This window comes from Corvus cornix, chromosome 1 (genome assembly GCF_000738735.6).
Source record: "Corvus cornix cornix isolate S_Up_H32 chromosome 1, ASM73873v5, whole genome shotgun sequence".
Lineage (NCBI taxonomy): Eukaryota > Metazoa > Chordata > Aves > Passeriformes > Corvidae > Corvus > Corvus cornix.
This window is the reverse complement of record NC_046332.1, coordinates 28,892,859-28,911,246: the sequence shown is the minus strand read 5'-3', so window position 1 is coordinate 28,911,246 and position 18,388 is coordinate 28,892,859. Positions and strand designations below refer to the sequence as shown.

The window sequence follows — 18,388 nt, the reverse complement described above, 5'->3', positions numbered from 1 at the left end:
ATCCTGTAGGAGATTCCAGAGTGTAGTGTGGAAACCCCTGCAGAACAAGGTTTTGGTAAAGATCCAGAGAAGTGCTGTGAAACCAGATGTGGCATCATGGTCTTGGTTAAATCACATCTTATCATTTCTGCTTCTATTATATGGAAAGAAAGGGAATATATATGTACCCCCCAACTAATTTCCTACTGTTAGCAGATGCCAGGGGGTTGATCTGTTTGTTCCCTTTGAAGTGTTACCTGGCAGACATTGAGTAGCAGAGCACCTATAGGATCCCTGGTTCCCTTAAGAGGCTGGCTGCAAGTGGGTGATCAGCTTTTGTTTACTGTAAAATGTGGGTGGGTAATTTGTGTGGTAATTCCAGACAGTCCTTTAGCTTCTTCTGGAGAAAGGTGGGTGTTCTATTAACATCCTACAGAATTCTCTTTCTTCATGCTTCTCATGTCAACCTTCTTATCTCTATCAGAGATAACTTAATTGGGTAGCTGCTTCCTCCTCCTTCCCAGAATCACCAAATCTACTCTCTTCTTCTGCTTCTGTTTGATTTTTCTGACCACTCCTGCTCTTCCAGGTGTCTCTTGGTGTCTCTGGGTGTCTTGGGTGTGTTGGGTGCCTCTCTCTAAGGTGCTTCTCTTGTGCAGTAAAGCTGTTTCAGGGGACGACAACTTTCTTAAACATCAGTGTGTACTGAGTGGCTTCTTTTTGTGTTTGGTCGCAGTTTTTCTTTCCTTGCTTTTCCTTGGGATCATTAGGAGTGAGCTTGAGATGAGCTGCCCTCGATTTGTACTGACAGCTCATACTAACTAGGCCCTGCTTCCTCCATCACATGGCCTGTCTCATCCATACCCCCTCCTTTTGATCCCTTCAGCAGCTTTTCACTTCAGCATTGTTTGTTGATGTTGTGTTATTATAACAATTACTACTATTTCTATTATTACTATTATTATTATTATTATTATTATTATTATTATACAAGCAGAGATCAAAATTTCAGGATTTTACATGCTGAGAGAGACAAAAAGGGCACAGGGAAACAAGAAGGGTACATAAAGAAAAGCAGACTGGAAAAAGGTACACTTTCAGAATAAAGGGCCACAGCAAAAATTTTCTCTCTGTTGAATTAAAGATGACCCAAAAAAAGACCCTCCAGTCCTGGCAGTTTCTGAAGCTTCTTCTTACTTATACATCAGAGTCCTCTCTCTTCTTCCAGTTGCTGGTCCAAAAAATACTCCTGCCCCTTCATTAGAGATATCTTAGGCAATATTCTGTATGGAAATAATTCTATTTTTTCTTTTTGCCGTGATACCTATTCACTCTCCATCTTTGTCTCCAAAACACTGTTCCTCTAGGAGTTTGCTTACCCCTTGCAGTCTTCTGGCCCTTTTTCAGAGCATGATAGGATCCTTTGGTTACACAATCACAGTTTTCTGTGGCAGACTGATCATGATGTTCCTACTCTTCAGTGACCATGTGCCTGAGACCAGAATAAGAAGGGCTGGCACTGAAAAATGTCCTTTACTATAATAAGACTTAACCTGAAATATGAGATCTGTTTGGATAGCAATAATAAAACCTGTTTAGATAGTAATAGTGTGAAATGCAAATATGATATGCTAATCACCGGAAGAACTGTACAGAGATGAGACAAGAGAAGGGAATTGCTTTCAGCTCAGGTTTGAAGTGCTGAGGGTGAATACCTAAATAAATGTCAGGATGTATAGAGAGATGTTGGAAGGCTGTTCCAGATAACAGAAACCACATGATGAAAGGTAATTATGTAATTCTAATTAAGTTACACTTCTTCACAGGTGTGAACCTGACACACAAAAATGCAAAGAACTTAAACTCCTACCATATTATTACAAAAAAAAAACTGACTAAAATTTTATTCGTTATTTTAGCATCTTCAAGTGTACTTACCAGGGTAAACAAATACCTCTTCTCATGTCTCAGGACAGTAGTCAGGTTTTCATTTAAAGGACTGTGAAGAAACTTCTTTTATGCACAGCTGTAACTACCTGGAACGACCATTTTTCCTCTGCAAGTTTCACTGAAGCATGTAGTAATGTGTTGCCAGAGACATGCTACGGAGCTTATTCGTTCAGGCAGTTGTTGCGTTCCTAGAAAGAAGAGGAAGAGAGAAAGGCAGCAGAGATTTAAATGTTGGAACAAATCAATGCAGACTTCTAAAAGCAAGTGTATTGGGGTTTTTTTTAACTGAATCCAGACATTCTGAGAGCTAGTAGAGGTATATGAGGATAAAGGTTGTTTTTTGACCAGGTTGCCTTGTACCTGTGAAAATACATGTAGCAGCCTTCTGCATCAATGGGAATCAGAGCAGTGGGACCTGGCAATACCAAAAATCTGTAGAGCTGCAGAAATGAGTGCTAGACAGTCTGAAGGTTTGTGTAAGAGGCTGAATAGGGACAAGGACACTTTTGGGTAGTGCCAGGAAGTTTAAGAGGACCTGACAGAAGATTTTCACATGAAATGGTATGATAAGAGGAAAGAATTTAAATGCCAAGTGTGATTATGAGATTATGAAGGGAAATGATGAATTGCTTGAAGATGTTTGCTTTTCCAAAGAGAGCCAAAAGAGTACAGTAGATTTACTTGGCCAAAGCAGGGACAAAGGCAAGGCATTTTCTAGTTCAAAACAAGAAAGAAATAAGAAGAGAGCTGTCAAAAACTACATACTATTGTGTTTTGTCAGGCTAAAGCCAGCAGGTACAGCAAGTGGAGTGTGAGTGTTCATTGTCCTCTGAATGAAATACATTGTTTTTCAAAGTAGTTAGCTGTTTCCTTATTTATTACCTAATTGCCAACCCTGAGCACCAACCAAAGTTCCCTAAGAATTCAACTTTTTTGTTTTCTATTCACATAGGAACAGCAAAAATACTCTTTTAAGTTCTAATTTTTCCCTTAGTGACGTTAATGACATTTGTCAACTTAGCCATCTTTAATGGATTTGCCCAGCTATGACTGGGAATTAATAACAATTTCTGTGGTCACACCACAAAAAGGAACTATTCCAGTTTCTCTCTTCACTATGCCCAATCTCTGCAGCATGAGCAGAGAATGGATGTGCTTGTTTCCACAATTCAGGTTTCAGTTACTGTTTAAATGAAGGCAAAAACCTTTTGAGCAAGTATAAATACAAAATACAAAGTAAAACATGGTACCTTGTGTCATAAAGGCTATTTTCCTCTTTATTAAGCATGAGTGGAATGCATCCACAAAACCTAATAATAATAGAGGTAAAGGAAGTTAAAATAACTGACTAATTTGCCCTTTTAAACCACTCTTCATCCATAGAGAGCAAAAGTACAAGGTTATGACAGAAGACAATCCAAGATACTTTTAAAGGATTTTTGGATATTTAGAGAAAGGGCCAGAACTGAAGTGAAATGTGTGGGAAAATGTAAGACATTTTTAAAATAAAGATAATAAACACATCAAGAAGGGCATTTCCATGCTGCATTCAGACTGATCTTGCTTTAAGATGGTATTTGGGAAGCTGTATGGAACAAAGCTAGGGTCTTCATGTCATCTGCTTGGAAGATGAGGAAAATAGGATACCTGAAGAGGTAATGAAAGTGAAATAAGAGTGAGAATGGCAGATTTGAGACTACTATTAGAGAATATAGAGGCATGTTAGAGAGCATTAGAGGCCTGCCTGAGGTTGATCAAACTGTATAATTTCAGAAGATTGTGGGGCAAGATGGAAGGATAAATAACTAGATAGAACACACAGGCCTTGGCAGGGTTTAGTTTGAATCCCAGCTGAGTGATGACCCACGAGTCAGTTGTCTGTAGTCCATGGATGTCTGTACTGCTGAATGAGTGTCTCCTCAGAATCAGAAAATGGCTAAGCTTGGAAAAGAGCTCTGGAGAATGTATTCTCCAATCCCTCTGCTCACCAGGGTCACCTCAAGCAAATTGCGCAGCCAGAACACTTTTGAATATGGCCAAAGTTGGAGACTCAACAACTCCTTTGGATGAAGGTGAGGCTTGGCTGCCTGCACATCCCTGGATCCTCTTTCTTTCCCGTGTTGAGCAGAGGAGTGACATTTCTTTTCCACTAGTCCTCATGCACCTTTCACAGTCACCATGATGATTCAAAGATCATCAAGAGTGGTCTCAAAATGGCGTGAGGCAGTGACCTGATGGACGCATTCCATCAGGGGCCATGGAATGATGTAGTTTGCCTAAATATTCAGTCGCCTGATCTGGCATGAGGAAGATCTTCCTAGCTGCAGACTTTCCCCTAGGTCTGCAGGACCTGGTGTTCCTAAAGGCAAGACTTGCTAGGAAAGACTGATGTGAAGAAGGTGGCCTGTGGCACCTGGACCCCCGCACCACCCAGCAGCTGGCCCACATTTTCCCTCTTCCTTGAGCCACTTCTGTTCTTAGAGAAACCCTTCTTGCTTTTGACATCCTGTGCCAGATGTGATTCCAGATAGGCTCTGGCTTTCCTAGCCACATGTCTACGTGTTTGGACAATGTCTCTATGTTCCTCTCAGGCTACCTATCCATGCTTCTACCCTCCATGTACCTCCTTTTTGTGTCTTGAGTTTAGCTAGCAGCTCCTTGTTCAAACATGCAGTCCTGTTGGCATTTTTTGCCTGAATTCATGCTTGTTGGGATGGATTGCTCTTGCACCTGGGAGAGGCAATCCTTGCACATGAACTAGCTTTTTTGAGTCACTCTTCCCTCCAGGGCGTTACCCATGGGACTTCTCCAGGCATAAGCACAAAGGGGTCACATTGGCTCTCCTGAAGTAACTTCATGGAATGGAATATGGATTGAATGTCACATGCCAGAGATGCTCATGGTCTGCCAAGAATCGCACTTGGCTGTGCTCTGCATAAATGGGGATTGCCATATATTCTTGCTCAAGTCTGCACTTCCTTCACATTCCTTCCTTACCTAGTCTGTTGATTGAGATAGATTTAGTCTTGCAGGCACATGTCTGCTGCCAGGAAAAAATTTGTCCTGCAGTGTAGAAGGGTTGCAACTGATAACCCACAAAATACAGAATCTGATAGTTGTATTTAACTGGTATTTGGACTTCTTTGCAGCTTTAACTAGGTTGATATGGGCACGAATTTTCCATACAAGTCTTACTTAGAGGTCTGGTCTCACAGCATTTTTTTAATCTCAGTAAACAGAAGAATAGAATAGAATAGAATAGAAATAGAAATAGAATAGACTAGAATAGAATAGTTGGAAATGAACTTACAGTGATCACCTAGTCCAACTGCCCAGATTGGACTGAATCAGGCCCTGTGATTTCAGCTGCCATTAGACAGGGACCTAACATGTCTATGTCTATAAAAACCCCATGTAAAAAAAATGAATAAAACTGAAAAATCCATATAAAGCTGGACACATTTTTGTATACAAAACAAAGGTTTGAAAGCAAAGTTATGTTACAAACATTTTTAGTAGTTGGCATGCAAACAAGGGAAAATACTCACCTAGCACTTCTGTGGCAGCGGAGGTATGGTACTTTGAATGTCTGTAGACATAAAATCTTGAACTTTTTATTTCCTAATGTATTAACACTGGGAGAATAACCTGATAATACACCTCTGACAGGAAGTATGTATTTACTCCACCAACAATCATTGTCACATTGCACATCACTTTAGTATTAGTATTCATACCATGTTAGTATGGAATTTTTCAAAGGAGAAGTCTTGATATCTTTTTTACATGAAGTGATGGAAGAGCTCCCTGGCCAGTGGTTCATAATTTTTTAGGTCCTTAAAAGAGAGACAAACATGTATCAAAATCTACACTCTATCTCAGAGAGGCAGATTGAAGACAACCTGCCTTGCAGTGATTCATAGCTGGTTTTATTTCTGAGAGTTTTTAATGGCTTTTGCCCTAAGCACTGTATGCTTATTAGGCACAAATCACCTATTTGTGCCTAATTTGCTATTTTTTAATACAACAGGCTGCATTTTCCTGGTTGCCCCCACCACCACCATCTGATTACCCTGACTGATGGACATACCTGGATAATAGGAGCATTCTAGAATGCTGTGGCACATGGTCAAGAGATACGCTTGAGTGATGTTTTGATTTTTTCTTTATTTGATTAATTCTTCTAGGTAGGGGAAAAATTGGGGATTGGGAAGGAATGAGAAGCAAGGGACGAATAACTGTTGCAGGTGGGAAGGAGAGGAATTGAGGGAAGATTTAACTCTGATAATTCTGTAAAATCTTCATCCAAAAGCTGAGAGAAGTGGGCTGTTCCCTGGCAATGTAGCTGTGTATTTAGGTTTGCATCTTTCCCTCTGTGTTTGCTTTATGTCTCAGGGAAGGGAGTTAAACTCTTTGGAACCTTAAATGTAGCAGAATCTGTCTTGATCAAATGTTAACTGACAGTTACCTACTGACATTTTGATAGTATTATTCATCTGCGTCTTAAACGCTACATATGGTCTTGGTTAATTGTTGCTCTCTTCCATTCTTGTCACAACATTCTCAATGGCAGGTGAAGTAGTTGTGTAATATTGTTTGAAGAACAAGCAATGGTAAAAAATGAAAGGAGTAAGGAGGAGAGAAAGCATTTTATTGCTTAGACTCTTACATTTTTGTTTCATTTACATTTTTAAATTAGTTCCCACTTGCCTGTCTTGTTTGAAGCCCTTCTGAAATATGTTTTTCAGAATAATTTTATCTTGTTATTAAAAACAATCCTTTTATCTTTTTCGTAATTTATGAGGGAAGAAAATGCTATTCTGCAGGTTTTGATCATTTGCCAAATATCTGTGCTTCATTCCTCACATCAAGGAAGTTTATGTCTATTTTGTAAAACCGGTGGTGTTTGGTGGCAGCTTTTCATTGGCATGCTTTTTCTGGAAAATTCAAATGTTGCTGAAAATGTTGCATCCATTAGGAAAATGAGGATTCCCTAGCTGCTTACCTGTAGGTTTCTTGGAAACGTGACATTTTGTTTGCAGAGAGAAAGCAAAACTTGAGAAGAACTTTGTGGAAAGACAGCTGGCAGGCTGAAAGATCCTCTTAAAATTATCCTGAAATTTTTGCTTGGAAATCTCTTCCTAAGATGAAACTCCTACTCTCTTAGCTTTTGCATGAACCCACAGAGTGTGCATGTGTGTGCACATGGGCTCATGAATGGTTTTGGTAGAAGTGGATTTCCATTCTCCAGAAAGCTTCACATGCGAGTCCTCCATTACTCTGGTAGCCCATCCTTGATTTTTTCCCCCCAGGAAAAGAACTCCAACCTGGGGGAGAAGCAGAAGAGAAGTAATGTGTTCTGCTTTTATTCTGACCACTGTCCCATTCTTTGTCCAAGCATGATCTTAAAACAAGGTGGTGGCATGGAGCACCTTCTCATCTTGCATGTAAAAATTGCACATTTGAAGATCAGAATTATATTCCAGCTACAATACAGATGATTTCTTAACTCCTGTGCATAATCAGTTGGATGTGGATTTTTTCATTTTCTTTCTGTCTGAGTTGTCAATGACTGTATCTCCCAGCAGAGTAGTATTGTGCCTGGATTTCTTCTGGTTATTTTACAAAGCATTTCATAATGCAAATTAAGGAAAATTAAAGGAAGAGCTGACCTAACTTATTTACTCATCATAATGAATATTCAATTATAGTTCATTTTTAAGCTTATCCCTTTCTGTCTTTTATTCCAGTCCCCTCTGCCGTGCCTATGATGCATCAGGTGAGTCGTACTACCAATAGCATCACGCTGTCGTGGCCTCAGCCGGACCAGCCCAATGGGATCATCCTGGATTACCAGCTACGCTACTTTGACAAGGTGAGCAGAAAGTGATACTGAGCACTTCTGTCTGGGAGATGGAAAAAATTGCTTCAATTATGAGGAAGAAGCAAAGTAGCAATACCAAAAGTTTGTGATATACGTGTCACCTGGCATCAGTCCATCTGCATTTCCCAACTTGGAAACATCTAGGGACAATGTAAATTTAAAAAAAAAGAGAAGAGACTTGTTTAAACTTAAAAGCTGTGGCTAACAATAAGTTTAGCGTCAACTGACACAGGTAACAGTGGAAGGAGCTGAAGTTTCTAAATACGTTTGCTGGAATTGGATTCACTGCAAGTCTGTCATTTGTTTCTGAGGGGAAGTCTCGTGTCCCCATTTATGCCTGGATAGACATCTCTAAGAAATTCCATGAGGAGGAATGCACTCTTTCATTTGCTAAGTGGCAAATACCTCTTTGTGTGCTGGAATTACAGTGTGGCAAATACAAATTTGTCCTCCATTCACGTCTTGTGACTCCTAATCCATCTGACTTGAGGGGAAGAGATGTGTGGGGCTGTTCATACAAACTCCCATTCCATATTACTGGTCTTTCACATAAATATTTTCGCAGGATTTTGCAGGGCTACTGTTAGTGGTAAAAAATACTGCTATTTGTGATAACATGTCTAGCAGCTTCCTGAACACAGCATTACATGTGTTCTTGCTCTGAATTCTCCTAGGAGAGTATATGAATTTGGAGTTTGTAGAAAGCAAACCACAGGACAAAGTTTTGTCTCTCACTTTTGTTTAGATTAAGAGTCTTTAGCAGAGCTTTGTGGGAAGCCCAGGCTTGGGGGAATGAGAAGCAGCAGTGAGGAATGAGTAGTGTGCAAGGAAGTAAGGTCTGGAATAGCAGCTGTTGTTGGGAGGCTCTGTAAGAGGCTCAAAGAATACTGGGTTGACATGGAAACTGTCATGCCTTCATGAGGGGAGCAAGCAGTGTAGGCAGAAGTTTCACATTCCTTTTTGGTCATTGAAATTCACAGGCAGAAGATGAGGATAATTCACTGACCTTAACTAGTGAGACCAACATGGCCACCATATCAAGCCTGAGCCCAGGCAAGATCTATGCCTTCCAAGTGCGCGCTAGGACAGCAGTCGGCTACGGCCCTTACAGTGGGAAGATGTATTTCCAGACTTCAACAGGAGGTGAGTGCTACCATTTTGTCCCGAGGTCTGCACATGATCACCTTACACTTGCATGTGTCCCTGAGTGTGTTGGCTTATCCTCTGGAGGACTGCTACCAGACACTCCTACTCAACTTGTATTTCTGTTTATAATAATTTGCATATGCAGATTTGTTCACTCAGAGAAGCTTCATGCTGTCTGAGGGTATTGTTTACACTACTGCCGTGCTCCCCAGCCCTGCTCCTTGTTGCCTCGGTGCCTCTGACCAGCAGGCACAGAGTGTGCCAGTAAAAATCTCTTTAGGGGGACAGGGCACTACATACACCACTGTAGTTTGGCCCCCCCAGCTGTCAGGGGACATCCTACAGCTGAAAGCTCTGTGAATGTCTTAAAGATAGGTGGGACATGGGACACAAAGGTAGATGGGACACAGGCATATGTGCAGAAGCTTGCCTTCCAGCAGGATCACCATCATTTTGGTACGGATCAAAGGTACTCAAGTATGCCACTGACAAGCTACATTAATAGGGGACCAGTGGATTACAGCCCAGGTGTAGAGCTAGCCTGTGCTTAAAGTGGATTGGCAGCTGTCAGTAGACCAGGGGAAGAAAAAGATGATTCCGAGGGAGCACTGTCTTTTCAGATGTAGGAAGGAAGGCACTGGAGAAGCACCGTGACCGGGGAGCAAAGGGCTGTTAGGGACAGAATTACGGGTGAGATTTAGTGAGCAGAAGGGAACTCTTCACAGCTCCTGTCCTCTGCATCCATGTGTGTGTGTATGTGTGTCTTCCTTGCCAGGGGAGCGCTCGGAGATGGTGCAGGACCGACTGCCACTGATCGTGGGCTCAGCACTCGGGGGTCTGGCCTTCTTGGTAATTGCTGCCATTGCCATCCTTGCCATCATCTTCAAGAGGTGAATTCCTTGAGCTGCTCATGTGCACTTCAGACAGTGGAACTTCCTTACCCCTGCAACATAACCCCGTCCCAAGGGAAACAGCCTGATCTGCATTTATCCAGATGTCCTTGAGATGCCTTTCTCTAATTAAGGAAAGATCCTGCCCCATTACTCCTATCTGAGGAGCCTCTCCTTTGGTAAACCACTCATGTACTTAGCTGATATTTGGCTAGTTAGCAATATGAACACAAGGAAAGCATTTCAGAGCTGATACTCAAAAGGTATTCAAATGTATCACTGTAAAGAAGGGACTGTAAATTGCATTTTAGGCAAGCAAGTGGAGAGTGAAACAATGTAGTGGAGAAGGACTGGTGGAATAAGTATGCATATCCAGTTATTTAGAAGGTGATAAGTACCCTTTCACCAAGAACCAAGAGACAAGGGTGCTCATTTGCTGAAGAATAAAATCTATACAACCCCAATGGTTCTATGGAATGCTAGCTCATAAAATAGAGGTTAAAGAAAGCAAATACCACTTTCCATTTTGGAAAGAATAAAGGGCATATAAGAGGTTGTAGAGATAATCTGTTACAGCAAAAAAAAAAAAAAAAAGACAGAAATTTTAAAGAGAAAAAAGTAAGGGTTGCTTTTTTTGTAGAGGTACAAAAGTAAACAATGGGGGTTTTGTTATTTGAAGAAAAGAAACAGTCATTACCCACTCCTTGAATTTACTGAGGTTTGAACTAAATCCCCTAGATTGTCAGTAATGGATTTCTGTATCTTTGCTCTACTGTGCCTCTGCACAAGAGGGACTTTTTAGCTTTTTCTACTGATCTAAAAAAATGTATAAACTACTTAACTTTAGAAAGTGACGTCTAGTTTTAATGTTTTCTTTTTTGTTCTCTTCCCTTTTCCACATTTGTTTTCTTCTCTCATGTATATTCTCTTTCAATATTTTTCTTTCTGCAAAGAAAAGAATTATCAAATATTGTTATTTTTGAAATGTTGCCTCCTTTTGTAGCTTTGAACTGTTAAAAATACAATTTCTTGTTACAGCTGGAAATGTGATATTCTGTGCACAACTCAATAAAGCATTTATTTTTCTAAAAAAAATGAACCAAACCCAGAATAAGTTAATATTACCAAAACTGTGTTGGGGAAAGACATTAATGGCATCTGTAAATATACATATGAGGAAATATCATAAAAAATATGTTCATTTATATTTAAAGAGTTATGTACAGTTAATAGGCAGCTTTTCAGAAAACATGGAGATACCAACTTTCTATTTTAAATTTGTCCTTGATAAGAAAAGTAAGTTTGAAGATGCAGAAAATGAGGAACACCAGATGAAATGAGTAGTTCTTTAAAAGGTTGAACATATGTAGAGTCAAATGCTGTGACTTTAACTTGTTTTTATGAATTGTTGGTACACATTTTTCAAGAAATATGCAATGTGAAACATCTATTTTAGCTAACTGTTTTGTTGGTTTTTTATACAGAAAACAATTAGTTTGTTAAATAACCTATAAAAAACCATTAATGTAGACCTGGCATTCAGGTTCAACAACAGAGTTGGAGCTCTTACGTAGAGACCCCCAGTAAAGCAAATTTCTTTGCACAAGAGAAAAAATTTTGAAGGTAGAACTGCCTGTGGTTTTGAAAGCAGAATTTAAAGAGATAAGTCTGACAAGAAGAATACAGTTAGCTGTTAGAATGTCGGAATTACTTATGTTCATAAAAGTAGCATAATGTTTCGTGATACTTTGTCTTCAAATGCTAATTGAATCAGCAGCTAAAAGGTCTTATGCTGAAACAGCAAAACATATGAGTTGACACAAATCCATGCAGACAGCAGGGATACTGCAGGATACTGTAGGGTCTGATTTACAATCTGGTCTAATTAATAGGATGATTGGAAACTATTGGAAACTGATGAAATGCACATTATTTGGAAAAAGAATGAACACTTTGGGACAAAGGAAGTATCTTGAAAATGGAAAATATATTTAGAGCAAAAAAAAAATAGGATGAAACTCCTAAAATAATTAGATTATGCAAGAAATAAATACTTGAATTATACACATTTAGAAGGAGAATGGAATCTGAGAAATGCCTGTGCTGAGAAGGACCTATACTTACTGGAAATGAGATGCATATATGCAATAAACTTTACAATATAAAGACCATACCTGTTTTGATCTGCACATGCAAAAATCACATCACGGGACAGATTTCTGTCTATCTGGGTCTGTGTGGCTTGGTTCGGGTACCGTACTTATGAAAAGAATGGCCAAAGTAAATGCTGTTAAACAAAGCCAGGAGGAAAAATAATTGGGGGAAATCTATACATGTTAATCATTAGAGTAAATGGCTTTTAGAATGTTTTTGAAGAATTCAAAAGGCATCACAGAAGATGGCTTAGATTATAATTGAAAAGAATAATTTGTTGTAATTTAATGAAATTAAAATGCAAATTTAGCCTGAATAGCAAGAAAACTTCTAAGGCAGTGATGTTAAACTGTAATTTTTTTTCAGGATAGTGTTGAAAGCCCTATCATTTTTCATTTCTAAAGTGGGGGTGAAAACAGTGGTGTAAAAACTACCATGTAGAAAACAAGCATGCACTGGTTACCAGGAGATGGGCAGGATCTTAACACCCATCTTCCACCCCTAATTTCAAGGATTCTCTGAGCCTTGCACTGAGAAGCCTACCCCAGCATCTGATGAGAGACTCTTGTGTGTGTTTTGACTTTCCTTTCCTTTGTGTCCTGCAGTAAAAGGCGAGAGACTCCATACACAGATCGCCTGCAGCAGTATATCGGTGCACGAGGTAAGTGTGCTTGAGCAACAGATGGCAAGGGCCTGTCTCTTTTCAGGACTCATTAGCAGTTGTGTGTCTCAGGGTTTGATTCTGGTGATGTTTTGGGCTGTTTCCCCCACTGCAGGACTTGGAGTGAAGTATTACATTGATCCTTCAACTTACGAAGATCCCAATGAAGCCATTCGAGAATTTGCCAAGGAGATTGATGTGTCCCTCATCAAGATTGAGGAGGTCATTGGATCAGGTAGTGTGAGAATCTGCAGATTTTGAAGTGCCTTCTTGTTCCCCTTGAGACCTGGCACACTACTGGCCTGAAATGGACCCATGAATCCATGGTACATCAAGTGTCCCAGGATACCTAAACCTCCATTATTACCAAAATTCATCTTAGCCTACTGACCCTTAGCTGCTGGCTCTAAACCAAGTTTAAAACACCCTTTGAAGTCTCAGAACTCCTCATTTGAACCATGAAGATGTAGTCTCCAACCTTCACCAAGAGCTTTGCCTTAATCTAAACATTCCCAGTAGCCCTATTTCCAAGCAGCGCCCGAAGTCATTCACAGTAGAATGCTTTAGTGCATCTGACTAAAATCCATTGCTGTGTTTCCTTACTTGAGGTGTGTTTCTTCCCTCCCTGACAGGAGAGTTTGGAGAGGTGTGCTTTGGACGCCTGAAACACCCAGGGAAGCGTGAATACACAGTAGCTATTAAGACCTTGAAGTCCGGTTACACAGAAGAACAGCGGCGGGAGTTCCTGAGTGAGGCCAGCATCATGGGGCAATTTGAGCATCCCAATGTCATCCATCTGGAGGGGGTGGTCACCAAGAGTCGACCAGTCATGATTGTCACAGAGTTCATGGAGAATGGATCGCTGGATTCCTTCCTCAGGGTACCAGAGTCTCCCAGAACCAGTAACCTCTTCATCTTGCTGTGTGCCAGTCTCAGATCTGATAATTTCTCCTGTCTTTCCTCTTCACTCCTGTCTCCCTAAATCCTCAGTTGCCCTCTTCAGGTGCAATAGAAATGATAGCAGATTTCCACAGTAAGTGGTTTTGGGCCAGCATGGTGAAAATACTCCAAAGGCTCAATTTCTGCAGTATTTTAGACTTCTCCAGCTCAAATAATTAATGTAAACAGTACCAAATTGCTTATCTCTGTACACACCCTTTCAGTTGCTTGTGTACATGTTCCAAATTTTTCTTTTCTAATAGTGTTTTTCAGACTTTATTTCACAGAATATTTTCATGTTTCAACATTGTAATGAAGTAATGAAACTTGCAGTTATTTTTGGATTTCAAGTTTTCTAGTAACGAAACACAAATATGGACAATCTATGTAGTATAGCTGCTTCACTTCTCTTTTTTTACTGATTCATGTGCTAATTCAGCCACAAATGCTTTGGCAGGTACAAACTGAAGAGCACGTGAACCCATTGAGTAGAACTGCATAGAACCCATTTTAAAGATCTTAGTAAAAGCAGATTTGTCTGCTTACATTCGTTTAGCCATCTTAGTAGTTAGCGAGGTTAGGTGTAGGATGCTAAAGGGAGATGTGGCCGCAAGAGGAGGTTTGCCTTCAGGAAAAGGTCACCAATGTCTGATTTCATTTGAGGTTCATTGCTTTAAGCCCACCCTCCTTTGTTATTTGTTGTCCCTGAACCTTCAGATTGTGGCCGAAGTTAAGATGTATGTTCTCTAACTTCATAAATCCACCTTGTTCCTTTGCTCTTTGTTAGTCTCCCCTGTTGGCTTCATGTTCTGTGGTCATGAGAGCCTGTGTTTGCCTCCTCCCTTGCAGCAGAAGGAAGGGCAGTTCAGTGTGCTGCAGCTGGTGGGAATGCTGCGGGGGATTGCAGCCGGCATGCGCTACCTCGCAGACATGAACTATGTGCATCGGGACCTGGCAGCACGGAACATCCTGGTCAACAGCAACCTGGTGTGCAAGGTGTCAGACTTCGGGTTGTCCCGATTCCTGGAGGATGATGCTTCTAATCCCACCTACACTGGGGGTCTGGTGAGTCACTGCTGTGGTGGGAGTTACTCACAGTAGTGCTGACAGATAGAATTTTTTCCTGTGTTCCTCCTTGGTTTGGTGTACCCTCTTCAGTCCATCTTGAGACCACAGAGAAGAGTGGATAGAGCCTTCTATCTTGTGGGCTATTTGTTCCAAAGCAGTAAAACGTAAAAATAACTGAGGATCTGAGCCACTCTGCCGTGTGAAGTCTCAAAGTGATATTCTTTGTGGCATGATGGTGAGTAGGTCAAATCTCACAGCCTGATGTAGCTGTTACCTTCCCCCTTTCATTAGCTTTTCATAGGAAGCATAAAGGACTGAAGGAGAGATTACAATCCTGTACTACCACTCTTTGAAGAAAGAGTTGAGTTTTTTCCTATAGAAAGGATAAATGGACTAAGTGTATTTATGGGCTTACAACCAACCATCAAAGGAGCTTATTGCCTGTGAATTGTGACAGCTGTCACACATACTACAAAAGGGGTGGGAGTATAGCAGGTGGATTGAAAAAGAAGGGGATGAAGATTCCAGTCACTGAAAAGTGGAACAATTTTTAGATCTGTGCATTTTGAAGAACCAGCACCTGAATGATATTTCATCTTGTAGGTCATACCTGCAGTTAGAGAGGTCAAGGTGGAAAGAGAAAGGAGTTAATGCAAGCTACTAAGTCTCTGACCTTAGTGCTGCAGTTTGGCATTATTTAAATGGCTTTAGATTTCTAAATGATTGTGGTTCAGGAGGATTTAGCTATATGCCACTTTCAAATGCTGCAAAGTAAAGCTGTGAAAGTATAAAATCATGGGATTTGTAGCAGCAAGGTAGCTTGATTCTCTCTTTCCGTTTATACTTGTCAGTAAAACAAGCTGAAAACCTTGAACATAGTATGAATTGAAACCAGGCAGAATCAATGAGACTGTCATGCTCAGGGTTGTGTTGGGCTACTAACATCTGATTGTTTCAGTGATGTTGTTTTCACAATTAGTGCTTATCTCACTACGTTCTGGTTGCTTTCTGTCTGCTTCCCAGGGCTGCAAAATCCCCATCCGCTGGACCGCCCCTGAAGCCATCCAGTACCGCAAGTTCACCTCCTCCAGTGATGTCTGGAGCTATGGCATTGTCATGTGGGAGGTGATGTCCTACGGTGAGAGGCCTTACTGGGACATGTCCAATCAGGATGTAAGTTTTAGAAGTGGTGAGGATGTACGTCTGCCTCTCTGTCCTGTATCAATTCAAGCAGAAGAAAGCCATACACACAAAGAGTGTTTGAAGCTCTTTTGTCTTTTATTTTCCCAGTTGTGATAAAGCTTTTTTCTTTTTTTTCCTGCAGGTAATTAATGCCATTGACCAGGACTATCGCCTTCCACCACCCCCAGACTGCCCAACTGTTTTGCACCTGCTGATGCTTGACTGCTGGCAGAAGGAAAGGGTCCAGAGACCCAAATTTGAGCAAATAGTCAGTGCCCTGGATAAAATGATTCGCAAGCCATCAGCCCTCAAAGCCACTGGCACTGGGACCAGCAGGTGAGATGGGCATTTAATGCAAAATAATAGGACTTGTCTCTCAGTAGGCATCATGAAAAGGAAAAGGAAAAGAAAGCCGTAAATCAGGCTATATAGTTTTGTTTCTAACCCTCTCATTTGAGACTGGGAACAAACAGGAAGGGAAAAAAAAAGAGGAAGCAGGTTGGAAGAACTGTGTATCCTGATTCAGTTAATGTGGAGTTGTGAGTGCTGAATGTGACAGGAGATAAATCTCGGTGAGTTGTACTGGGGATGAATGACTGAGGGATCATAGGGACTGAAGGGAGGGACACATCTGGGTGCAGCTGCACGAGATATTCTGTGATCACACCATATTGTGTGACCACAAGAGATGATGAAGAAAAAGAAGACCTTAGCTTATGGAGGGAAGGAAGTCTCTAGATAAGAATAATTAGAACTGCAGCTTACATCCCATATTTTCCCAACTGCATTTTGCAGTCTGATGGAACAAGAGGCAGGAGGTCAGCAAAGAAGAAGTCTCTGGAGGGATAAACGGTGCCAAGGTTAGTTGGCTGCTGGGCTGATGACGAAATTACATCCTGCTGGCCTGGAGGGTGTTTCCCTGTGGTTATAAATCTTTTCTCAGTGGAATGTACTCCACAGCTGGGGGAGGGGAAAAGTATCTAGTGATGCCCAGTTTACTAAAAGCAGCACATAAAGAGTATTATAGCTTTGGGATAGATTCAGATGATGAGGAGAAGAAAAAATGCCGTGTGTCAACAGTCATTTCTTTGGCCTTTTACTGCAATTCTTTTTTCTGATGGGTGTTGGAGCTGAAACAACGTGCTCATTGTCTCATAGGTTACTATGTGACCCAAAGAGAACATCTAGGAGAGGGAGACCTAGTCACAAAGGTAAAAAGGTATATAAGGTCTCATGTCTCTCTCAGAAACCTCCTCACTGCAGCTCTTTGCCCAGCTAATAGGTCTAGACCAGGAAAGTGTGAAAAGATCTTGGGCAACAAGCAGAGAATGTGCCTGAGAGAGTATGGGCAATGGGTAGGGAGAATCAATTTCTTGGGTTGGTTGATTGTTTTCAGGCAGAAAAAGGGACACAGGTAGCCTGGAAACAGCACATCAAGGTGGGACTTCAGGAGTCAGGGCATGAAGAACAAACTGTCATTGTTCTTCATTCTGTCCTCTTCAGAGGCTGCATTCTCTGCCTCTCATAACTCTTAATTTACTAGTGTGGTCAGCTGAAGTTGGTAACTTGGGTTTTAGAACCTGCCTCTTTTGCAGACCATCTCAGCCTCTCCTGAGCAACTGTCCTCCAGATTTCCCTTCCCTCAGCAATGCCCATGAGTGGTTGGATGCTATCAAGATGGGCCGCTACAAGGAGAATTTTGACCAGGCCGGTCTGGCTACATTCGATGTCATATCACGCATGACTGTCGAGTAAGTAGCAGGGCACAGAGCAACAGATACCAGACACTGAGTTTTCCATGCAGAAAGTGAAAGCAGTCTGAGAAATTGGCTGCATGGAAAACACATACACATGAAAAACGAGAGGGAAGCCAAAGCAAAGTAGCTACTGTTCCTTGCATATTACTAGGGCCTCTGGACGCCATCCATGCCATTATACACTTGTAATCTGTTTTTATAAGCATTAATTCTGACCCAGTGTGCATCAGAAAACATATTGTCAGTGTTGCAGAGAGCCTGTTACATCAGAATGTTCATGACAGCTAGCACGGCTAATAACAGCCACTTTTAAGTAGATGTGTAGAAGCAGCCACACAGTATACTGGATTGAAGTGTTACGTAGAAGAAAGAATCCAGAAAAAGGAACATTCTTGGAATCACAGAGTGGTTTGGGTTAGAGGAGACCTTTAAAGATCTTCTAGTCCAACACCCCTGCCATGAGCAGGGACACCTTTCACTAGATGATGTTGCTCAGAGCGCTGTCCAACCTGACTTTGAATGTTTACAGGGTTGGGACATCCACAACTTCTCCTGGCAGCCTGTTCCTGTGTCCCACTACCCTTCTTTATCTCCAGTCTAAACCTACCCTCTTTCTGATTAAAGCCACCACCCCTTGTCCTGTCACTACAGGGCCTGGTAAAAAATCATTCTCCATCTTTCTTGTAAGCCCCCTTTACATATTGAATTGTCAGTTCAATTACATATTGAAGATCATTCTGGAGCCTTCTCCTCTTCTGGCTGAACAACTCCAACTCTC

At 41.1% G+C, this 18,388-nt stretch overlaps 1 protein-coding gene across 1 annotated transcript in view; it reads left to right on the top strand.

Annotated features, from left to right (window-relative positions):
* Positions 1 to 18,388, top strand: part of LOC104687156 (ephrin type-B receptor 5) — a 58,831-nt gene that overhangs the window by 28,894 nt on the left and 11,549 nt on the right. Inside the window, 10 exon segments of the mRNA XM_039560638.1 lie at positions 7,680 to 7,804; positions 8,794 to 8,956; positions 9,735 to 9,849; positions 12,609 to 12,664; positions 12,780 to 12,899; positions 13,297 to 13,544; positions 14,453 to 14,668; positions 15,695 to 15,844; positions 15,996 to 16,189; positions 17,449 to 17,604. Of these exon segments, the coding sequence (XP_039416572.1) occupies positions 7,680 to 7,804; positions 8,794 to 8,956; positions 9,735 to 9,849; positions 12,609 to 12,664; positions 12,780 to 12,899; positions 13,297 to 13,544; positions 14,453 to 14,668; positions 15,695 to 15,844; positions 15,996 to 16,189; positions 17,449 to 17,604 (1,543 nt within the window).